The sequence below is a fragment of the Nelumbo lutea genome, chromosome 4 (assembly GCF_056320005.1).
Source record: "Nelumbo lutea isolate HS-2025 chromosome 4, American lotus-T2T, whole genome shotgun sequence".
In the NCBI taxonomy this organism is placed as follows: Eukaryota; Viridiplantae; Streptophyta; class Magnoliopsida; order Proteales; family Nelumbonaceae; genus Nelumbo; species Nelumbo lutea.
This window is the reverse complement of record NC_142687.1, coordinates 66,877,365-66,902,027: the sequence shown is the minus strand read 5'-3', so window position 1 is coordinate 66,902,027 and position 24,663 is coordinate 66,877,365. Positions and strand designations below refer to the sequence as shown.

The following is a 24,663-nucleotide window of genomic DNA, read 5'->3' as shown; positions in this document are numbered from 1 at the left end:
ATTTGATAATATTATGGATTTTAAATGGGCTAAAAAGGTTTCTAAATTTTAATTATGGGTTTTATAGTTATTTAATTGATTGGATCAATTATGGATTTCATACATGTGGTGTATGTAATGTGATGTGATGTGTTGGGTACAAGGACTATAAGTGCTTGACCCATGTTAATTCGATAGTGGCTCCTTCGAACACCATGGCTGAATACACATCATTGCCATTGTGCCCTTAAGATCATTGGATGATCTCCCTTTCTTAGTGGGTTCCACTTAAGTTTCTCCCCAAGAAGAGCACTACGGAACCCTAGCCGTTTCAGGACCACTTTGAATCTGGCTTTATGAAAGTCAGTGGGAGCCACTTTGGTTTGACCTAAATCAAATCTATGGGGTTTTCGTTCACTCCATTAAATATAAGTGCATGTGATAGGGAAATTTCATATGATGAATTCTCTAAAGGCCTTCTATCATTAGTATAAAGCTTGACTATATTGGTGGGTGGAGATGCACCATAAAATTGGGCTATCCATCTGCTAATGCAGTTGATTGGATTGCTTCATGAACATGATGGGTGTTCACGAACATGATGGGTGAGCACTTATTAGACAAAAAGGTTTAACCTAAAATGTCCACGAACCTTGTCTGACAGAGGCCAAAGGGAAAGCTCATAAGATGAGTGGATGAGATCTTTTACAGAAGGTGGTAGGATTTTATAGCTGAAACAGTTGGATCCATGCACCCCATGTGATTTCCCACATTTCCAGAGACAAAACTGTCACCGTCACTAAGATTGGAGGGAATCTCAAAGATGCTTAAAATGGAAATGGAACATAGATTAAAAGCCCTTTCTATGTGATGACATGAATTAATTAGGTTGTGGACTTATAAATCTGCTTTCCCTTTACCAGAAATGGCAAACGGAAACTTCACCAAGTTGTTGGATGATAACAAACTCAAGGGCCCTAATTATGCTAACTGGTTCCGAAACCTTATGTTGGTTCTGACGTCTCAGAAATTGGACAAAATTTCTAAGAACCTTGCTTTGGATCGTCCGGGTAACAGGGCTTCTGAGGCCCAAATAAGAGAGTATCAAGAATAGAAAGAGAAAAATTCTCTTGCCCGGTGTTATATTATAGCCTCTTTAGACAATCCGATATAGCGACAATTCGATAAGATCGGAGTTTCCAAGGATATATTGGACAGCTTGAAGATTATGTATGAAGAGCATAACCGTTTTACTCGACAAAAGGTCTTAAAATTGTTTATGAATACATAGATGACTGAGAACCAATAGGTTCATGACCATTATCTAAAGATGATGGGTTATATCAATGAAAGGCTCTCGGGTCAAAGCTAGACCATGACACCAAAATTGATGCTGCCCTCAATTTCTTACCTCCGTCCTTCAATTAGTTTATCATGAATTACAATATGAATAAGCTAAACGTTAACCTTCAGGAACTCAACAATATGTTGTAGAGGGCTGAAGAACTGATTAAGAAGGATAAGCCAATAGTCATGCTTGTTGAAGGTGGCAAATCGGGTAAAAACAAGCAAAAGGCTAAAAGGAAGGCTCAAACGAAGGGTAGCAAAACCAAAAAGTAGAAGAAAGACAAGGCATCGAATGCCTATCACTTTTGCAAGAAGACCAGCCACTGGAAGATGAATTGTCCTCAACACCTGGAGACTAAGAAACAAGGTATGTTCGATTCTTTCATCATAGAGACCAATTTTCTGGTCACTTCTTCTTCTTGGTGTATTGACTCCAGGGCTTTGACTCATGCGTGTAACTTACTGTAGGAGTTCAAGATAAGTAGAAGACTGAGTGATGAAGAAGTGACACTTTACTTGGGGACTTCTGCAGCTGTTGCAGCTACAGCCATAAGCATTATAGAATTAGTTTTCAAAGAAGGAATTATTGTACTGAAAGATTGTCTTTTCGTACCTAATTTAAGAAGGAATTTGATTTCTGTCTCAAAGTTATGCATGGATGGTTATTCTATTTTGTTTAATAATGTGATTACTATTAAACGGAATAACAAATTTATAGCATATGGGGAACTTGAGAATGGTCTCTATGTTTTCCATCCCTCTTTAGAAACCAACATTACTGAAATTACGTCAGAAATAATCCCCAAGAAATGAAACCATGATAGAGTTAGTTCCACATGCCTGTGGCATTATTGATTAGGCCACATTAACATAGATCATATCACAAGGTTGGTAAATGATGGTCCTTTGGATTTTCTAACCGTAGAAAATCTTCCAACCTGTGAACCTTTCCTTTAGGGTAAGATGATGAAGCGGCCATTTACGGGAAAGCCTGAAAGATTTACAGACACACTTGACCTAATACATACTGATGTATGTGGTCCCTTGAATGTTAGGACATGTACTCAGCACATTTATTTCATAACATTTACCGATGATTATTCTCGGTATGGTTATGTGTACCTAATGAGACATAAGTCCGAATCCTTTGAAAAGTTCAAGGATTTCATACAAGAAGTCGAGAAATAGTTAAGGGGATAAATTAAACCCCTTCGATCAGATCGAGGTGTTGAGCATCTCTCTGACGAATTCAGGGACTACTTAAAGGACAATGGGATAGTGACCGAATCATTGTGACATTAGCAAGTGCACTAGCCGTTCAAGTAGTAAAGTAGTGAATAGAGTATCATTGCCACGAGGATTTCGGAAACAACTACCAATACTAAATTGGTCAATTCTTATTTGATTAACAACATAGTATAACTTTATTCAAAAACTAAAATCCTAAAGTTAAAATCTACCTAAAACATTGGCTCAAATGCCTTCAATTCAAGTTAGAAGAGTAGGCAATAAAACCCAAATTTCAAGATTCAACAATCAATCGACTTTTGTCATTCGAATAGGCCATGATTAAGCATTGGTTTGGTAAAACCCCAAGATCATGAACAGCCTCTCTCAAGCGCATGTTCATCCTATGCATGAGTGACGGTTCTTCTATCTCAAGCAAGAATCTAATCATTCATGCATGCATTTCTTCAAACACATCTAAGTCATCAATTCAAATCTGAATTGATCACCAACTGAATTGTGCAAGTTATCTCTAACTTTGTATGCAATTCAGTTATTGAATAGTAGATCTGAATTCCTAGAGTCTTTCTCAAGCACTCTAAGAATTCCAAGCATTAGATCAAATTGGCCAACCTGAAAATTGAATATCTGAATTATCTTTCAAACAATTTAGATCTTACAAATCTCAGATATGAGATTTCAGATCTGAGTTTTGAAAGATAAGTTGGCTAATTTGATCTAGAATCACCCTCTATTCAAGAAACATCAAGAACAAATCAGACACATTCGAATGAGAAAGAAATTGATTACTTAATTTGAAATTTTACAGCCTTAAATTCAACAAGAAAGAATGGAAGAGGGAGAGAGAAAAATTTACATCAAAAGAAGCTGAATTCGAACCAAAGAAAGATGAAAATAAAAGGAATTATTACATAAGATCTCTGAATCAAAATTCCCCAAATTCAAACTCACCTTCTTCTCTTCTTGCTTGCTTGAACTCCTTCAGCCCTTCTCCTTCTCCTTCTTGTGCCTAACTCTTCTTCTCTCTTCTTCTCTTCAAGGTGTTCGAACCCCAAGGGATGGGAGAACCTTGATCTCAAGCAATTGAACACCTCTCTCCCCTCTAGAGGCCTTCTTATATAGATTTTCAAGAGGGTTCTTGCCCTTTCTTGAAGCCTCTAGAATGGGGTGTAATACACCCCATTCTTGAACTTTCTAGAGTGCTCTCTTAAGAGCCTTCTAAGGGTTGCCGCCCCTAGCTCTTTTGGGCTGCTATTTGGACTGCTATTAAGCTCCTTCTTAGCACATGTTAGGTATACTCTAGGCTGTTCTTTGGGTTGAGAATGGGCCTCCTCTTGCTGGGCTGAAATTTTCTCCTTGCTAGGCTTCTTTCCTTAGGTTTTTCCATGGAATTAACTTGCACTACTTGGGCTGAATTATGCTCTCTTGCTTCCATGGCTGAGTTGGGCTGAAATTGGTAATTTTTTTCCTTTTTATCTTACCTTTTGCCTTCTTTTTCTTGAATTGATTACCCCTGAAATCTTTCTTGACATTAAGCTAAATTAGGGAAAAATTGAATAAAACCAGCATAAGAATTCATGTAAAGACCTCATAAATTATAGATAAATTGTATGTTCATCAGATAGTATCACAATTAGCCCCTCTTGCTACACCACAATTAAACGGTGTATCGGGACCCTATTGGATATGGTCTGATTGCTTCTCATCCACTCAGAATTACCTATATCCTTTTGGGGATACACATTGTTGGTTACCCCAATGGCTCTTTAGGTTACCTGTTCTATGATCCGAAAGAACAAAATGTGTTTTGCAATTGAAATGTTTGTTTCTTAGAAGAAGATTATATCCTGGAGAATTTTCAGCAAGAAGTCCTTGATGAAGAAAGCCTAGGAGTAGTGGGAGATGTCCCACAAGCTCTAGATACTCAACCTAGAAGGTCTACTTGGGTATTCAGGCCTCTAGTTTGTTACGGCTATGACCAAGAAAGTTACTTAGTAGAAGCTACGACAAGTGAGGAGGATCCCACGGCTTATGCGGAAGTTATGTTGGACATAGATTCCTTGAAGTAGGTAGATGCAATGAAAGTCGAGATGGACTCGATGGAGACCAACAAGGTCTAGACTCTTGTGTACCCACCCTTTGGGGTGAAAGAAATTGGTCACAAGTGGATTTACAAGAGGAAGAAGGGCCCAGATGGTAATATTGAGACCTATATAGCTTGTCTTGTGGTGAAAGGGTACACTCAGATAGAGGGAATCGACTATGAGGAGACCTTTTCGTCGGTGGCTATGCTAAAGTTTATTAGGATCTTGCTAGCTGTAGCAGCATACCATAACTACGACATTTGGCAAATGGATGTCAAAATCGCGTTCCTGAATGGAGATCTTACTGAAGATATTTGTATGTAGTAACCGCAATGATTCATTATTGCATGTCAGGAACACATGGTATGCAAACTTAGCCGATCCATATATGGACTGAAGCAGGCTTCTAGGAGTTGGAACATTCAGTTTTATTCTACTGTCAAGCAGTTTGACGTTGAGCAAAATCTGGATGATCCCTATGTTTACAAGAAAACCAGTGGGGATAAGGTAACGTTCTTGGTTTTGTATGTAGATGACATTCTACTCATTGGGAATGATGTAGGAATGTTAACTACGGTGAAAGTGTGGCTTTCACAACAATTCTCCATGAAAGATCTTGGAGAAGCCACTTATATCTTGGGACTTCGACTCTATAGAGATAGATCAAAGAGGATAATAGGATTATCCTAGTCTACTTATATTGACAAGACTATCAAGAGATACAGTATGGAGAACTCTAAGAAATGAAATGTTCCTTTCAGGCACAGAGTCACTATCTCCAAGGGTATGTCTCCCAAGACTCTCGAGGAGATTGAGAGCATGAAGGAGATTCCCTATGCCTCAGTCGTAGGGAGCATCATGTATGCCATGTTGTGCACTCATCCTGACATTGCTCAGGTAGTGAGTGTAGTAAATAGATACCAGTCTAACCTAGGACAAGAATACATGACTACTGTGAAGAACATACTGAAATACCTTCGAATGACAAAAGAGTTTTGTCTGGTATTCGATGGTAGTTCACTACAGATCCAAGGGTATACTGATATCGACTGCCAATTGGATCCAGATGGTAGAATGTTTACATCTGGTTACTTCTTTACGATAAGGTCCTGTGTAGTAAGAAAAATAGTCCACAACCCAATCCGAGCACATTGCTGTAAGTGAGGCTGCCTAATGAATGAATGTGTTCATTCTAAAATTTGGAATTCAACACATCACCCATTTCACTATTGTGTGACAACACTGTATTTATGGGAGATTGATGTTAAAATGTAGCATCAGTAGAGAATGTGACAGACCCATTAACTAAGCCACTAACATAGAAAGTGTTTAAGAAACACGTGGAAAGTATGGGAGCTGTTGGACAATTATGCCCTTAGTTCTAATCAGATTGATGTATCTTTTGACACTTATTGTAAATGAATAAAGTACATAATTGATTCATGCCATTGTGGTATGTTTCTGTGCAATACCATTAAACTGGGCACTTATGAGACTCGTGTTAATTTGGAATCTTCACAACCGTTGGATAGATCTGGGGAGATTTATCCTGCCAAGGCTGACACTGATGTGCCGCCAAGTTGGTTGGGGTGGCTTGTCTCAACTGCCAGGGTGAGACCTGAGGCACATATAGTGTGGGTTTTCTTGAAACCCTGAACCGGACCAAATTCTAGTATTGCCTTAGACCTTGGAGATAGATTGACAAAAGTAGAATGTTACACTTGACCCCTACACTCGATTATGGTACTACACTAGGTGTCGGATTGGATTGTCTTTGATATGCCAACTAGTGAGATCCTTATAGGGGGTCAAAACCTGGGTATGTTGGGATAGTCCGAGAATTCACCTGAGTGGGTGATCATAATGATAGGAACAGCCCATTTGTCGAACAAAGTGAATGATCGGGGAATGCACTCTCTCTGGTGGAAATCTAAACTACCGGTAGTTTATTTCAAACATTGAGATTTGTTTTGAAAAATATATTTATATAGTGATATACATATATACATATATATGTATTATGGTTTCAAAATGTTTCAAAAGGTTTTAATTCCCGGGATCCATGTAAGTAGAGAGTGCAACACTGTTCCTTGCAGCCGAAGGAGAGGTCCTCTCTTGTCGGGTAGTGTTTGATCATTATTGGCTAAGAGGTTAAGTGTAAGACCATTGAGGGTAATACGTGATGGGCTAATCTTGTATCTACCCACAATCCTTGGGTTTTCATAAGGTGGTTGAACCTAATGACCATTTAGTGTAAATGTTGGGTCCATTAAGAGCCCATGGCGATGGACTTAGGGGTTCACTGTCTCCTACAGTGAATTCGGCCAGGCCTTGTAACAAAGGTTGGGCTGAACCCATGTGGGTGATGTGTAGATCAATGTTTGGGTCCCACGCCATACAAAGAGAGCCAACTGGGTAGCAGGTTAAGGAGTAAGTGAGCACATAGGCTTAATGGGCCTAGAGCCCAATTCACACTAGGCTTAAATTGGTTAATTAAAAGGAGGCAATATCTAATTTATAATCTGATTAGGATTAACTGAAAGGATAAGATAAGTCTTATCCATTTAAGAGTCTAGATCCAAATATCAGATTTGGATCAAGAAACTCTCTCCTAATTGGATTAGGAGGCTGATCCAAAGAAGACTACAAATAAGGGGATGAATTCCTCAGTTAAAACACACACACACACACACACACACACACACACACACACACACACAACAACTTGTAGAATTCTCTCCTATTCTTGCCATCCCTACCCAGTTCGATCTCCTTTTGGGGAATAGATCAAGAAAGGTTCTTGATATTGTTTCTTGATTGAAGAAACAATCTGAAGTCGTGCTCACCAGCCCCTGTTTGATTATTGTTGAAGAATCATAGTTCTTGCTGAAGAGCCATCCTATTGATCCTGCTTCTTCACACACTGTGTCATCTTCAATGGAAGTAGGTTTTGGTCTTCTCCTTAGGCGTGAACACCTTCATTGGGAGTTACTGCTACTTCGTATCAGGTATATCCCTCTCCTCCCTTTTGGTTTCAGATCTGGTCCGGTTTTGGATTCAATATTGATTCTTGAAAATACAGTTTTCTAAAAGAGGGAATGCGATTCTCAGATGGGAGAGAAAAATTTTTGAAATTTCACCTAACTTTTCTATAGGGTTCGGCCATTTATATGATGGACTTCTCATCCCTTCACAGATAACAAATTATTGTTGTTATCTAACTGATGACATGACTGATGATGTGGCCAATGTGGAGTTATCTCTAGCAGTTACCTTCCAAAAGGACTTCACAAACTTCCTCAATGGTCACATTGAGAGCCCGCAATAGAATCAAGCTCGAAGCATTGATCACATACAATATATCGATCATCTCCTCGTTAAATCTGCAACCAATCAAATTTTATAACTTAAAAAAGAGAAACACCACCCAAGAAGAAAACAAACCAGATGGTTTTCACCCATAGGTGACATCAGAAGAGAGAATTGAGAGATAGATTTAGAAAAAAAAAAAAAAGAGATCTTATTGGAAAGAACTCGAGACTGCTGATTTTGGATAGAAACATAAGAAATTCTGTCCATTTAGCTTGCAAAATTCTCGGGGAGTAAAATCCCTCTTCTTCCTAGTAGATGAACTATCTTCTGTGGTGAGGAGAAAGGAAAGTACAAGGGGTAAATTAGAAATTTTCGAAAAATATAACAGTGTGAGATCACATTTACACGGTTCATGGGAAGTTAACAATGAGGGAGGTTTTAGAAAATTATTAGAAATAGCAGGATGATGCAAGACAATTAAACAATAAAGGTAAAATTAGTCAATTAATTAAACCATAAAAATAGTTTAAAAAAAATTACCCTATTTTAAAAAGAATTTCCCCCCTAATTAACTTTTTGGGATTTTCTTAAGCTTACTCTATTTTTTCATACTTCTAGCTCTGGATACTCCCTTCAAACACTAGGGCTGTGCAGAAAATGGTAAAAGAAGATCAAACCAGGCATGATTAAATCCAACTTGGTTGATTTACAAATGAGTTGGGTTGGCTTCGGTTTTATTGATTGTAGAACCTGACTTATCAGTTTCTTTGTAAGCTGAGTTTGGACCGAACCCATCTTATCATATGTTATGATATAATAATTAGTGGCATCTAAGTGTAATTCTTAATGTCATTGTATTTGTACTATTTCAGTCGATAGCTCCTAGTCTTTCTTAGTCCAGTCCTACACTCTCCCAGTCACATAAAAATAAAAAATAAAAAACAAAATTGAGGTTATCTCTTAGATACCTAGTATATTGTTTGTCGAATTTGTAAAACTTGTACATTTGGCTGAATGAAGTCCATCTAGGTTCAATGAATGATATCCATGGTTGGAGGTGTAAATGGCACTGCCCATGGGCGGCTTGTGCTTTTGGTGGATTGTGCTTGTTACCACTGGGATATTTTACAAGTTCGGCCTGACATGGCCCATTGCATAAGGGCAGGTAGGCCCAGGCCATGCCGTGCCACACGCCGAGCTGCATATCGGGCAAAATTATGAGAGGCATGTTTTTTAAAAAAAATAAAAAAAATAATGAAAATTTTAAAATAAATTAACAATATAGACAAAAATGAAAAAAGACTTCAAATTCTATTTTGTTTGAATTTTAATGTACATAATTATTTATATATATCGTGCCATGATATACCGGCCCATAGGCTTGAACAACACCCATATATTTGCACGTACTGTCGTGCTAGGCCAGATAAAATCATGTCAAATCGGCACAGCCCAATGAGTTTTCCCTTTTCATTTAGACTATGTTTGATTTGAAGGAAAAGGTAGAGAAAGGAAGGGAAGAGTTAGGAAACTTTTACAAAAGCTTGTATAAGTTTCGTTACCTTTCCCTACTTTTTTCCTTCAAACCAAACACAGCTTTATAGGGTGGAAATTGAGGTATTATGGCATTGGCAACCAAGTGATAGCGTGAAGGACTAAAGGAGATGGGGATGGGCTTTCCCGGTTGTGTAGGCCAATGAAGTGATATTATGGGCTTTCAGATAAAAATCTTCTTACCTTTCCAACTTCGATAATTTGGAAAAGTAGGATACGGCCAGCAATCACTCAACCCCAGCAGATATTTATAAAAACGTAAGGTCCAGCGTGTATGATTTTGTTTTGGAGTTGGAGGGAGGAGGATAGGGTAGACTGCTAGAAAGGGTGTTGGGCCTGTTGGCCAAACTAACTCATATATTCATCTTTTCGGTTAACCGTTGGATCTCTTTCTTTGGTAAGCAGACAGCCGTAGACAGGGGTAAACTGCCGGAAAGTGATAATATATCCTGATGCCAAATTCATAGGGGGAGAGGATTAATAGTAGAGGGCTGGAATTCAGAATTCTGCATCCGTACTTGTCCGTTTTTTTTCTATGATATCGATATGTCACATTCACACATTGTATATTGTACCTTTTTTTTCACACTTTTGATGACTCGAAAAAAAAAGTAGCGGTCATCTATACATCAACGTGTTTTCACAGGAACCAGAGTTCATTTTTGCAGCTTCATTGAAGGAGCGTATAGTAAGTAGGACCATTGACCGGTGAAATATACGGCCACGTAATCAATGCCATCAGTACAAGTTTAAGATTATCTCATCATTGATGACGTGGCTTATCGTCCACCTTCGGAAGGTGCCTTCCACTCCTATTCAGTTGGAGCTAAAAGTATTAGCTCCCTACGTCTTAAGCGTCTCGAGTTGGCGAGAGGGGAAATAAAAATGAGATAACAGTTGCCACGTCTCTCATTTCTCCTCCATTTCTCCAGACTCCCGATTGGCCACAAGACAACCAAGTACAACCCCAAAACCAAATCTCTCTCTCTCTCTCTCCTTCTATAACTTTATTGCCGGAGATCATCTGCCGTATCTACACTTTTCGGCAGCTAAACGGTAGCCAAATCAAATGTCACTTCTTGACGGTAACCCATCGTCGAGCTACGACCAGAGCTCTTCGTGGCGGAGCTCTTTTCTTGCTTCTAAAGAGAATAATAAAATAGGTTGGTGATCCACAAACCTCAGCAGTGTCATTAGGTTTACCGGAGTTTAAGGTTTGTGTTTTATATTGAATGGAAAATTTTGAGCTTTTGTTGGTATTGTGATGTTCAGAGGAGAGTGATGAAGATCTTTTCACGGTCCCCGACGTGGAAGCTCGACCTAGCGATTCGACGAGGACGGCGGAGGTTCAACAAGGCAATAGCAGCAGCAGCAGAGCAGCTGGAAAGCGTCGAAGGGGGCGAAATCCCGCTGATAGGGAGTATAGGAGGCTGAAGAGGTATATCCCCTCCCTCCCTCTCTCTCTCTCTCTCTCTCTCTCTCAAGAGCGATTAAGATACTAGTAGCGCATATTTACATCAAATCAAATTATGTTGGTTTACATCAAATTACGTTGGTGTAGACAAGGTTTTAGAAGGTGAAAACCATAGTTCAGGCATGATAACCGAAAAAGGTGAGTATAAATCTCAACTTCTCAAGGTTTCGAGGTGTAAGTATTATAGTTAAGCATTAAAAAATTTAATTAAAATTTATAAAGTAATAAAAATAATATATAATATACTACTTCAGAAATTTTAGAATGATAGAAGGTAAAAATATCCATAAAATAAAAGTTTATGAACAATAAACTTTAGCATTTAGGTATTAGATAAAATAACAATTAACCAACTAAGAATTATAAATATTTTATATTTTATGTTTTAGAATGTAAAGTTGTCAAATTATTCAAATGATCAATTTAGAAAAAAAAGTAAACATATGAAAAATTATACATATAATTGATATTAGATTTATGATTTATAGTTATTCAGTAGTTTAGAAGAAATGAAACAACTTAGTTAATTTGATCTATGCAAAAAAATGATAATAATAAAATACATCTATTAAGAAAAGAAACGGGAAAAATAACAAAATTAGAATGTTAGGTTTAGAATAATACAAAAAAAATCTCACTTGATTTATCCAAGAGAAACTAAAAACTTGATGTGAACTCTCCACTAAGGCTGTTTTTTATTTGAATCAAAAGGTATACAGAGACTTGACTTGTCATGCCTTGCCTTTTCATTCAAACCAAACACAATCTAAAAGAAACTAATAGAATTTGGCTGCCCTATTTGATTTTTCATTTTTATTCTTTTTATTTGTCCCATAATTTTTAAGGTGATTCTTCCATGTATTTTGAACTATAAAAATGCATAGAATATATATTTTTTTGCATCAAATCATTAAATAATTATTGGTACTTGAAACTTATGCCTTTTTACATCTCAAGGTATTACTTCATGCTTTTAAGGTTTGGGATTTATGCCTCATTCAAACAAATGATTAAGCCTTATAACTTTGATACGAGGCTTAAGCATTGAACCAAAATTTGTGTGCTGGCCTCAAGACTCACACCTCAACACTTAAACCTTTTAAAAGAATGGATGTAAACAATGCCTATAGTTTGCTTAGGCTCAGTTGGGAAGGAGTACAAATTCAAATTTTTAGAGTATAAAATTCTGCTTTTTATATTATTTTGTATGTATTTATATTATACATATTTGTATTTATACTCTTTCCAAACTGAGATTTAATTAAAAAAACATAAACAACAAAAATAAAGAAGAAAAAAGTGTTCGGTTCGAGTCCAGATCTCATGCCCACGAGAACTCTGCCCACAATTATCGCAGCCACACATGGAGCTCACCCTCTGCATAATATTATGCAGGGGAAGATGTTCCAAATTCACAAGGGGGGGGGGGGGGGTAGTGTAGTATATTGTGGGTAGGCATGGGCAGAGTTCTCATAGACGGGAGATCTCAACTTCGTTTGGAAGGGGTTAAAGCCATTTTTTTTCGTAAAAAAAATGGTTGCCTGTGGAGTTTACTGTTTTCAAGTGGATTAGTTACCTAGGTATTTACTGTATTATTTTCTGTTGAAATAAGTGCTTTCTTGTTTTTATTATTTTTTCTCTTTGTATTTTTTTTTTTGTTTTTAACATCTATTTATTTAATGGACATTTTGTCTTATTAAAATTTATAGTTTTCCCCATAGGAGACGGGAGAATGATGGTTTAGCCCAGAGTAAAAGTTTTTAGGCCCAAAGTATAGTTGGGGTAGATGCCAGTTTGGAATTAATGCCAATTTACGGGCAGGTATTAGTGTATAGAAGGGGGTTTTCTAACATTTTAAATATTTATAGATCTGTAGTGAAAATCAGAAATCTGCATTGGACCTGTCCATACTTTTCCATTTAAAATAAGGGTAACTTTTTTAAATAAATAATTCAAAAGCTTATCAAGAAAAAGTATCATTATTGTGAATCTCATATTTACCTAAAGATAAATACGAAAATGTTTGTTGACTTTTCTATTGACCAATTCTTTCCATAGTTTTCCAATAATGATGTCTTCAGTTGGTGTATAAAAAAGGGACAATGACGGTTCAGCCCACGGTCAGTATTCATAGGTAGACCTAGCAAAAAGTTGACCTAACCCACAAACTCGACCCAACCTAACCCGAAAAAATAGGGTTAGGGTCTCATATTTAGCTACCTGAATGTGAAAATGACCCGACCCGACCCAACCCAAAAAAACTGGATTGGGTCGGGTTGGGTCATGGATCAACCCGCTGACCCAATTGTCAAGTCTAATTAGGATTATTTATGCATTATTAGAATTTTCCACTTTAAAATTTTCAATTTAGTCTTTACTTTTTATTGTTTACTCTTTAAATTGTTGAATGTTCAAATTTTTTATTTTATATTTTGAATTTTAAGGTTAATTCTTTTAATTTTGACATTTTTCACGTAATATTTATTTATATTTTTAAATTTTAATTATTTTTTGGATGACCTGAATTGACCCATGGTTCAACCCTAACCCGAACATTTAGGGTTAGGGTCTAGCATTTAACAATTCAACCCGAAGTACCTTGACCCAACCTGAATCCGACCCACCCAAACCAATTGCCAAGTCTATTCATAGGTACAAAGTACAGTTGGAGTAGGTGCCAGCTCAGAATTGATGCCAATTTATGAGTAGGCATCGATGCATAAGATGGGGGTAATTGACCTTTTGAAATGTTGTAGATCTGCAGTGGAAATCAGAATTCTGCAATGCACCTGTCTGTACTTCTCCGTATAAAAAAAATGTGTGGGTCACTTTTGCCTTCAGATAGAATGGGTTAGATAATGCCATGTCAGCAAACATAATATATGTATGCATGCATACATGCATGTATTTATAATTATATTTTATCAATAAATAATATATATATATAATTATATTCTAAATGTAAAATATGCATTATTTTATATTGAATTTATATTTTAATTCAGTTTTTTTTTTTTTTTTTACTTGTAAAAAATTGATTAAAATTACAATTTTTTTAGGTAAAAAAAGGTATTTTTTGATGAAAATAGCAGGACAATGCACCTTTGGCCTTTTAAGATACATATATCTTGAAAAGTTATATATATATATATCACCCTAATAAGATATCAAAGTGCAAATTGTGGCTTTTAAAAATTTGCATATACATTTACAATACAACCTGTGATCTGATAATTGGGTCGAATGGTCGACGATTCAACTACCCAGATTGGACGGTTTTTCACTAGGTCAATATTTTTACCAAGTACCGGATTTTAGCAGAATCGAACATGAAATCAAGGCCGGATAATGATCAAAGTATCTTCTCAGGTGCTCCCACATTTTCATTGTCTATGATGTGTAACCCATACAAACACGATTCTCACTTTAAAGTACATGAAGTGTTTTTTTTTTTTTTAATAATAAGGCCATACATGAAGTGTTTTTTTTTTTATTTTTAATAATAAGGCCATACATGAAGTGTTTGCCTAATTACTTTATCATAATTCTGCATGAATAGGTTATTGAGGAATAGGGTGTCAGCCCAACAAGCCCGAGAAAGAAAGAAGATATATGTCAGTGATCTGGAGTCAAGAGCAAAAGAGTTGCAGGACAAGAATTCCAAATTAGAGGAGAAAATCTCAACTCTAATTAATGAAAATACCATGCTTAGGAAGGTGAGTTCTTCATGACGCTTGTGGGCTCTTAATTGTTTCTTTTAATAATTTTAACATCTGAATCTTTCAATACTTTGATTCCCAGGTTCTTATGAACACAAGGCCTAAAGCAGATGACAGTATTGAGCAAAAAATTTAATGGTTAGTCATGCAAGAGTTAACCAGGCCATTTTCAGTCTGGTGTTGCTTGGATACTTTCCCAGTAGATGATTGTACCAGGCTGTCTTCCTTTTGTCTTAGATTCATACATTAACACTATTTTGTTCCAAGATCAGTATGTGAGTAATCGATCTCTTTAATGGCAGCTACCATGACAACAATTTGCTTCAGGCTTCCATTTGTTCAATAAGAAGCCATACTTATGTCGACATTAATTAGTTACTTGATTTTGGCTTTAATAAAATTTTGTACATTTTATGTGACTAGTAATTAAGTACATGCATTGTACTTGAGAAATTTTTCTCCATATTAATTATTTGAATTTTACATATATCATAGTTAAGATAAAAATTGAAAATTAAAAAAAGTAACAATATGATTAAAAATAAACTTAAATGCTTATAGAAAATAATAATTACAATTATTATTATTATTATTATTATTATTATTATTATTATTATTATTATTATTATATTTTGTATTCCATTTCTACCATAAAAAAAATAACTTTTATTTTAATAATTATTTTTATTTAATATGATGAATATATAACATTAGAAATGTTCTCAAATGTTTTTGACAAGATTCTGTACATTTTCAATTTTGGTGTTCTATCTTTTTTTTACATATTTAATATTCAATTTTGACATCATGGGTTTCTTTGAAAAGTTGGATCATTGACCCATCTAGATAAGAAATTAGCTTTGCTTTCAGATTAGTTTTAAATTAGGGAAAATTATAGTCAGAGTCAGTTGTACATTTAAAATTAGGCTACAGATTGGTCCAAAAACCAACAAAACTCTAACAATTGGCTCTACAATTCAAATTATAAAAATCACCACCATGTTATCGAAGGCTTATGTGGTTGTTGCCAACATGGGACTTAATCCATGTTGGACACAACAAAAAGCTAGTTTATCTCACTCTCTCTCTCTCTCTCTCTCTCTCTCTCTCTCTCTCTCTCTCTCTCTCACTCTCACATTCTTAGAGTCGCCTCTCTCAGCTCAATGATTGTGTGATTTGAAAATAAATAAATATGGTTTGTAAGTTTCTGTATTTACGTTCTTTTTATCAATTTCTCTTATTCTCTCTCTACCTATCGTTCTCCCCCAATCTCTCTCATTCACTTTCTCTCCCGCTCCCTCTCTCGTTCTTTTTTTATTTTTCTTACACACTTATATGGCATTAAACATATCGTATAAAAGAACATGAGACTAATTTGGTATAGTTCAAAAATCATTACACCAATTTGATAAAAATTCACAAAAAACTCTTGGATATGAAATTTACACCAACTTGATAGAAATTTATAACTTGATTATACAAGTGGTTGGTCCCTTTAGTTCTTTTATACGGTCTTATTAATATTGTATAAGAAGAATGAAAGAGGGGGCAGGAGAAAGACTAAGGGAGAACGATACTATAAGAGAGAGAGAGAGAGAGAGAGAGAGGTTTTGATTTGGCTACAGACCAAAGCTGAGAGAGTTGGAGATACCTGATGGATCAATTTTTTGGGTGATGGCCAATTTTTTGTGCTAAGTACCTCATCGTTTGGTCTGCTTCCAAGTGACCGATGACTCAAGCCGAAGTGGAGAACTTCAGCTACCGAGCTGAATCGAGCTGGGTAGGCTAGGTGGCGAGCTGACTATAGTGTTGAGCTGCCTATGAGGTGCCGAGCTAACCAGGTGGCGAGCTACCTGTGAGGTACTGGGATGACCAGGTGTCGAGTTGCCTGTGAGGTGCCGAGCTACCTAGGTGCCAAGCTGCCTGTGAGGTGCCGGGCTGACCAAGTGCTGAGCTGCCTCTGAGGTGTTGAGCTGACCAGGTGCCGAGCTATCTGTGAGGTGGCGAGCTACCTGTGAGGTGGCGAGCTGGATTGATGAGCTTCATTGCTTTTTAGAGACCTGCAAGGAACCAAATGTTAGAGGGCCCGGGGTGGCTAACCTGACGAAGTTTCTTTGATGCTTAAGTTAGTACTCTCATAGTAGACTACGAGCTAAAAATCACAAAGTATGAGAGCTAGAATTTGCTTACTTGCTTACCTTCTTCCTAGTCATTAGGGTTGGTGCCTTTATATAAGCATTGTTTGGCATGGGCTTCACACACCATATACGAGATTTCTACGAGGTCGTCTAAGTGGTTCGAGATTCCCGGACGTAACCGCCATGCACGTTGACCACCCTCCAGATTGTTCGACACGTGGGCCAACTTCCAAGGGTCGTGGGAGTGTTAGAATATGCATGCCGAATTTGTTGGTGAGCACGTCTCGCAGGTCGCCAGGTTGGCACCTGGGCCAGGCCACCAGGTCACGTTAGGCCAGGCCGATAGGTTGGACACCATCAACTTGGCAAGTTGTTGCTTGAGTGGTTCCGGGTGTCACCTAATTGTTCTGAGGTGCCACATGTCACAATATCATAGGAGGGCCAAATCCGCCCTCATCAATACCCTTATTAAGGATCTGCATAGAAAACATAGCAAACTTCCTCAAACAACACATAGTTCATTGGTTTAGGGTCCCTATGAGGATTTTAACAAACAATGGCTTGTCTATTAAGAATTAAGAAGTCTGAGATTTACTAGGACAACACGGGGCAAGATTAGGCACGTCTACAACTTACTACCCATAGGGAAATGGGCAGGCAGAGGTGACGGACAAGACTTTATTGAGAATGTTGAGCAAGATGGTGGTGGTAGTCAAAAGGATTGGTCAAAGCAGTTATCAGAAACCCTCTAGGCTTATCGTACAATGATTAGGAAAAGTACACAAGCAACACCCTACTCTCTAGTATATGGTCAAGAGGTGGTGCTACCAGAAAAGATACAGATAGTCTCCACCTGTGTAGCCTTCGCAATAGGGAAAAGATTTCAAATAAAGGACATGGACTAGTTGCTTGGCGATAGGCTAGAATACATCAACGAAGAATGGGAAAATGCATTACAACAACAAATCAAATACAAACAAAGCTTAGCCGCTAACTTTAACAAATTAGTAAAGCCCAAAAAATTTAAGGAGGGAGACAAAGTCCCTTAGAATAGCGCTACACGTAAGGCAAGGAAAATTTGCCAAAAAAAATTCTCCAAATTGGGTCGGACTGTATGTAATTCAAGAAGCTCACCCATCTATGTATTATGTACTGAAGACTGCAGACATTGGAGAGGAAGATGAAACCGTGAATGGTCACTGGTTGAAGCCATACTTTGAATGAAATTGTACAAGATGTGTTATGTTTGTCACATGTATTCTTTGAAAATGAATGTATTGCATGTTTTCTTTTGAAAGTGAAAAATTTACAAGTTTTCATATGAAAAATGCGTTGTTTCCTATACTTATACTGAAAATATTATGCGATGAACTTCAAATGTACACATTAATGACTTGAATTTTCGCGATGAATATTTTGTGATTCGCTTTGAGATGTAGATTTGATATACTCATGTATTCTGAAAAGTGTGATGAAGTTATGATTCTTTACAAGTAAATGTCTTATTTGCTACAACTTGTGTGATGAACTTATCATTCCCTGGCCAGTTCTAGGATATCACGGTCGGTTCTGCGATGTTGTGGCCGGTTCCACGATGCCACATGCTCCATGCGAAGGCCTTGGCAACCGTAGGCGCACACTCATACCCTATTTGGTTTTAGGATGCCGCGACTGGTTCCACAATGCCATGGTCGGCTCCACAATGCCGCATGCTCCATGTGAAGGCCCAAGCAACCCCAGGCGCTCACGCATTCCCTAGCCAGTTGTAGGATGTCGCAGCTAGTTCCATGATGCCATGGTTGGTTCTATGATGCCGCAACTAATTCCGCAATGTCGTGGCATGTTCTACGATGCTGCATTCTCCATGTGAAGGCCCTAGCAACCCTAGGCAAATACATATATGTCCCGGCAACCCCAGAGGTGATGGCAAAACAAGACGAGTGCATTTCAATTTGCAATGAACTGCTATTCTAATTAAGGCATACTGAATACAGGTACAGGACCAGGGATGTTTTGTCCTCATGGATGCAGAAAAAAGATCCAGTCACGGTATAACACCTCCCAATGGTGAAATTTTGATGACCCCGAATAAGCTATATGACTGACAAAACACAATAGTTAACTTTAGTGTATGCGATGAAGCTTAAAGAACTTTTCTACACTACAGTTGGGGGGCTAATTGTATTGCCTACACAGAACCTTGCTTCCGTATATGCACGATGACGTTCGTCTCTCGCGTAGATGACAGAACCTTATTTTTTTCTACAAAGTAGCTTGACTTCCTTTTTCTACAATGGAGAACCTTAATATTCACCTCATTGCTCATTCCTTCTTTCTATATGTTATCATGTTAACTCTTTCGCACTTGATAATGTTTAGATATCGGAACAACACCCAACTCCTTTTTACGATTTCTGGACTGAACACTATTCGCAATAAGAATGTTCTTCATTTGCACAAAAACTTGGCCAAAGGACATGTGCTAGTACTCGTTTGTGATAAAGTTCACTTCACATCGGAAGATACTCGACTTTTAAGTGTGTGCGATGAATCTCGTCATTCTCATTATTATCCAATCTTGATCATGACGATGACGAAGGACTGTATGCGATAAAGTTTAAGTGAAGAAATTGAATTACAATCTTGATCATGACATGACGAAGATTGTACAAGGCCTGGTAGCCCGTTGGTGCCACGATCAACCCACTAAGGCACAACAATGACATATCATTATGAGGCAACATAATTAACACCCAATATAGACCAAAACTAAAGTTTTCCATTACAAGAAATTTTGATTGAGTTATAGGATAAAAAGCATAGGTGTTTTTACATGGCACACCAGCCTTTCCTCATATTATCTATGTTCACCAAATCCTTCTTTTGCATCTCAAAATCCAGCATGTCTTTCCGTTCTGCCTCGTACTACGATACTATCTTTCACTAACAGCCACACTCTTCAAGAAGGGCATCTAGTTTCTCAGTTGCCTTCGAAAGGTTAGCTTCAACTATCTTGAGATGAAGAGACCAACCAAAGATAGATTGACCCCTTGAGACTGGCCTTCCAAAATGCGTGGGCCAATAGAGTGACCCGTTCTTCAATCTATTTCATTTGGAATAGACCTGTTCATGGGCCGGGCCGGGTTGGGCTCAGGTCGGGCTTTTACTCTTCATTAATGGAAATATGTTAGGCCTGAGCCTAAGCCCGGCCCAACAAACTGGCCTACAACTTGGGCTCGAGCCCATCCTTGATAAAAAGCCTGAAGCCCGAGCCCGACCTAATAAAAAAAAATTAGAAATTTTCCCTATTCAATAATCAATACAAATTAGAATTTATTTATAATAAAAAAAGAATATAAATTAAAAATTTATTTACATTAAAAAAAGAATATAAAGAAGGGAAAAAGGATGTGGAGAAGAAGGATTCAGCTGGAAAAATAAGAGAAAACTGTGAAAAAAAGAGGGGTATTCAACTAGGGTTTTTAGGTTTAATTATAGGTCGGATTGGGCCGACTCAAACCGGGCTATTTTAGCAAATCCCGAGCCCGATTCGAATTTATTGCAGGCTGGGCTTTTTGGCACGAGATAAAACCAATAGGCCCATATACCTATTCAAGGCCGTCAGGGGGTTGGGTGGGGCCGGACCGGCCCATCGGGCAACCCGACCATGAACATGTCTAATTTGGAAGCAGAAAGAAACTCGCAAGTACTCAACCATTGAGCGAACTCAATTACGAGAGCTCGTCGCTAGATTGATTCGTGATGCATCGCTATGATGGTGTTTAGGGCCGTCCCGATAACCACCGGGAGGATGTCAATGGATGGTAACCAGCCGTTCTGAATGATGACTAGAGCAAAATTTGCCACTGAGTTAGATACAGAATACTTGTCATTTCTACGAGGACCTTGGATATGGACAAGGTCTATGATAGCATAGCCCAGAGGGTCGATGTCATTCTTGGCACAATACTCCATAAGCTCCTCCTAAACTAGTGCAAGCTCTTCGCCATATGACAACACCTCGACTGACGATCCCGCCTCGAAGCCTGTAGTCTCACTCTCGGGCTGGACCTCCGAACCTACGGGAACATCAGTCTCAGCAGGGTCAGCAGATGTAACCTTTTCCCCATTATGAATGTCTGACGCTGTCGTCTCACACGGTGCCTCAGTCAGCACCTCAGCCATAGTGGGTTCTTGAGCCTCAGTATCAGGCTGCCGCAACCTAGAAACTAGCGGTTCAAGAGCATCGTTAACCGATGGGCCTTCTGGAGCAACTTCGGTTTGACAAACCGGGCCATCACATATCTGTTTCGACGCATCCGTGGGAGCTTCTTCTTCTAGAGTGACAGCAGCTTGAGCAGTACCATCAATGCCAAGGCCCTCAGTTACTTCAACATCAACTAGGTCGCTAGAAGGGTTTTCACTCACCTCCCGACCCTGACTGGGGGGCTGCGACGATTGTAACTCGCAAACAAGTCGCCTGATGACGAAATTGGTATGGTAGCAGGATTGACATCGAAAGACACCTCCGATGAGACAAATCACAAACGATCAGTACAATAAACTAATCACAGTACAAAAGCAATACACATGGCGAAGCTAAACATACCTTTTCACCCACAACATCATCGCAGGAGACTTATGGAGTCTCAGTGCCCGGCTGGGTGCCCTCAACCTCTACAAACTTCAAAACAAAAGACTGTACACATGTTAGTTACAATAACATATACATCGCAAACAAATGGTAAAGCAGACACATTGAAAGATAAAAGTTCTTACCAAATCAACTTTTTCAGGCTCCCTCCGTCGAGGACGGGGAGCAATCTTCTTCACACGTCCACCCGAGATGTGGACAGAGGTAACTTTCTCAACAAGAATAAGCTCTGTTGACTGTGTTGACTCTGTATCAAGCGCATTCCTTGCTTCAGGCGTGGGGACTGGAGGCTCTGGCCTGACCTCCTCTTGGTCCGATTGTGGAGAACGTCTGCTTGGATTGTTCCCAACCTAGGATGACACTGTCTGATGTGGGGGGCACACGGTACAGCTAGTGTAGGCAGAAAAGCAGTGCGAGGCACCCTCGCTGATCTAGGTCTCTTCACTACAGGACGACTACCTTCCCCCTCTTCAACGATGGGGCGCTTCCCCTTTTGAAGCACACCCATGAATTTCCCCTTTGGCAAGCTAGTGGGGGATTGGCTGGTGGCTGCTCTTGATCATGGCCCTTGGAAGAGCCAAGACATGGTGAGGGCGGGGGTCTGATCACATAAATTTGTAAACCCCTGAACAAGGCACAGAGGTAGGCGAAATGGAGAGACTTGCAACTCTAGACCCTCGCATACCCTGCAATGGGGAACCGGGAACCTTCGGGAAATGCTAGATCATGTTGGCAGACCCAAAAGACATCTTCTCCAGAGGAACGTAGAAACCGAGCACCTAAATCATTGAACCCAAATTGGCGTAGGACTTGATTGGGGTTGTAGGCCGCAACTTGAGCTTCACCGATGCGGTCTATATACGTGATCACACTAGGCCACAGGATGAGGCGCACTACGCCCACGACGAGATGTGTCATCTCCACAGCACACTATTGGTCACCGTCCTCAAGAACAATAGTGCCAACACAAAACGACATGGCATGCCGAACACGACGGATGTACTGTCTCCACACAAAACCTTTGATCGACAATACCCTTAATTTGACTTCATTCACCCCTAAGTCCTTCTGCCTTGTCACATGAACCCATCGCTTTCCATGGCAAACCCCCAAAGTTGCGATGCTAACTCACATCGGAGGACGGTGACCATAGTCTTATCCCCATTCAAAGTTGCGATGCTAACTCACATCGGAGAGAAAGGACAGGGTGTCACACTGAGCTCTAGTCGCTCGCATATGTACATGAACAAGAAATGGAGCAAAAACATAGATGATACGTCTCTTGAGGCTCGTGTCCATTGTGATGCACAACATCAGCTAGCTGCTCAAAAAAATATCCTAGAAACATGGAGGCTAATGGAAATTGATGACCTTCGGCAGCCATCACGGCAAGAGGGACCAAAACTGTACGGAGACCATAGTCAGGTAAGCCCTGGAAAGAAAAAACACGATGCAAGATATAAAATAAATGCTGCAAGTTGACATTGACTCTCTCCTCAATGCGCCGTTACATCTCCTCTGTTGTTAGACTCAAACCAATAAGCAACCCACGCTTCCAGTGGCATTTTACCACACGCAGTCGATTGATCTATTTGAGACTTAAACTCTGCAATCTTTGATAATAGCTCCTCATAGAGCCCCGATATTTTGGTAAGAACTCAGGAAATTGCAGATGGTGAGCAGACACCATCCCACCAAAAAGGCGACGACATCTTCAACGATGATTGTGAACTCACCGAATGCACCCACAAATGTGTGGGTACGGTAGCACTAGTGGTCCAACAAAGGTTTTACATAACTAACTCCCTCTTTACCAGGGAGATCTAGAAAGCAATCCACAAAGCGGAGAAGGATGGCATCCTTCAATAGCTGACAAAACATGGGGTTTTCTAATACGTAACGTACCCGACAAGAATAACTATTGGGTGATTTTGAGCTATCAGTCTGGGTTCCTGACATTTGAACGACATCGATCGATTCAGTCGACCGTAGAGACACATCAATTCAGAGCCATCAACGTCATCGAATGCACCACCCTCACCCCTGGCCATCGGCATTAGAGGCCATAAACACCTTCCCCCATCAGCCACCATGGCCGCTTCCCGCTTAGATAGCATTTCTTCTGTATCGACTTCCCTAACAAAATCAGCGAAGGGGCACTCAGATTTCTTCTGGCGAGGAGCCATGATTGACAAACAAAAGTGAAGCTAAAAATTGGAAAAGCTAGAAAGGAGGGATTACAGGAAGACAATGATCACACAGAGAGCAAATCGCCTAAGAATAACGAGAGCACACGATAAGTAGCGCGCATGGGCATACCACCCTTTTATAGGAATCCACATGTGTTGGGAATGGCAAACATCGTTGGGGAAGAAGAACAAGCATGATTACGGTCCTTCATCCGACACTTAATGAGAAAAAAATGTATACAAATTTACAAATATACCCTCTAGAGGGTGGGACAGAACGATGCATTAATTTAAAAGAAGCACCATGTCAGCAACCGCCATCTTTAAAGTAATATATCACATCTGGGCCACATGCACAAATGGACTGCACTTAAGAGGATACGACGGTTAAGAAAATCGCTAATAATGACTGCCACATCATCGACACCCAATGTCTTCCTTGCCCCTCAACGGTAACCGAATGTGAACAGCCACCCAGTCTACCATTATTAACTAGCATTGCGTATGCACAACATAATCTCAACATACAAGAGAATGAATGACCATACTCGACATTTCTTTGCTTCTCAATGCATAAAGACCCAACAAGCCACCCTCTTTGTACCGATTCATTACAAAACCTCAGGGAAAATTTAAGGACGAAATGCTTATCGATAAGTAGGAGAGGCTAATGTAGGTATATGGTGATCGCTCAAACCATCAAAGTATAGAAGATATCAAATTGATACCGCATGGACGCCTGTGATGAGTTCATAGCTTATCGGTTAGCTTCGATGAGCGTACAACTATCGAACATCTGCAATTGACATATGATCTAACGCACATTCGTGATAAACTTGTACTTGACACAAGCCAAGATAAACATTAGCTAATATTAATCCACAACAAAGTTCAAATGTATGCGGTTTTACGATAATCTTTGAATGCACGTGGCTCTGTAATAATCCTCGGATACACGCGGTTCT

The 24,663-nt window shown here is 39.1% G+C and overlaps 1 protein-coding gene and 2 long non-coding RNA genes across 3 annotated transcripts; 2 read left to right on the top strand and 1 right to left on the bottom strand.

Moving 5' to 3' along the window:
* The first annotated feature begins 10,367 nt into the window (after positions 1-10,367).
* Positions 10,368-15,139, top strand: HYH (HY5-homolog). The gene is made up of 4 exons (XM_088941362.1): positions 10,368-10,687; positions 10,797-10,962; positions 14,558-14,714; positions 14,800-15,139. The coding sequence occupies exons 1-4, from the start codon at positions 10,594-10,596 to the stop codon at positions 14,851-14,853; spliced, it is 471 nt and encodes a 156-aa protein (XP_088797488.1). The 5' UTR covers positions 10,368-10,593; the 3' UTR covers positions 14,854-15,139.
* A 3,263-nt stretch (positions 15,140-18,402) lies between these two features.
* Positions 18,403-19,318, top strand: LOC148860933 (uncharacterized). Its single transcript, XR_016094939.1, has 2 exons — positions 18,403-18,775; positions 18,850-19,318. It is a non-coding gene; the product is annotated as an uncharacterized LOC148860933 (long non-coding RNA).
* Positions 19,319-19,588: 270 nt separating this feature from the next.
* Positions 19,589-22,343, bottom strand: LOC148860932 (uncharacterized). Its single transcript, XR_016113364.1, has 3 exons — positions 21,635-22,343; positions 21,465-21,554; positions 19,589-21,381 (listed from the first exon to the last, which is right to left on the bottom strand). It is a non-coding gene; the product is annotated as an uncharacterized LOC148860932 (long non-coding RNA).
* Positions 22,344-24,663: the final 2,320 nt, after the last annotated feature.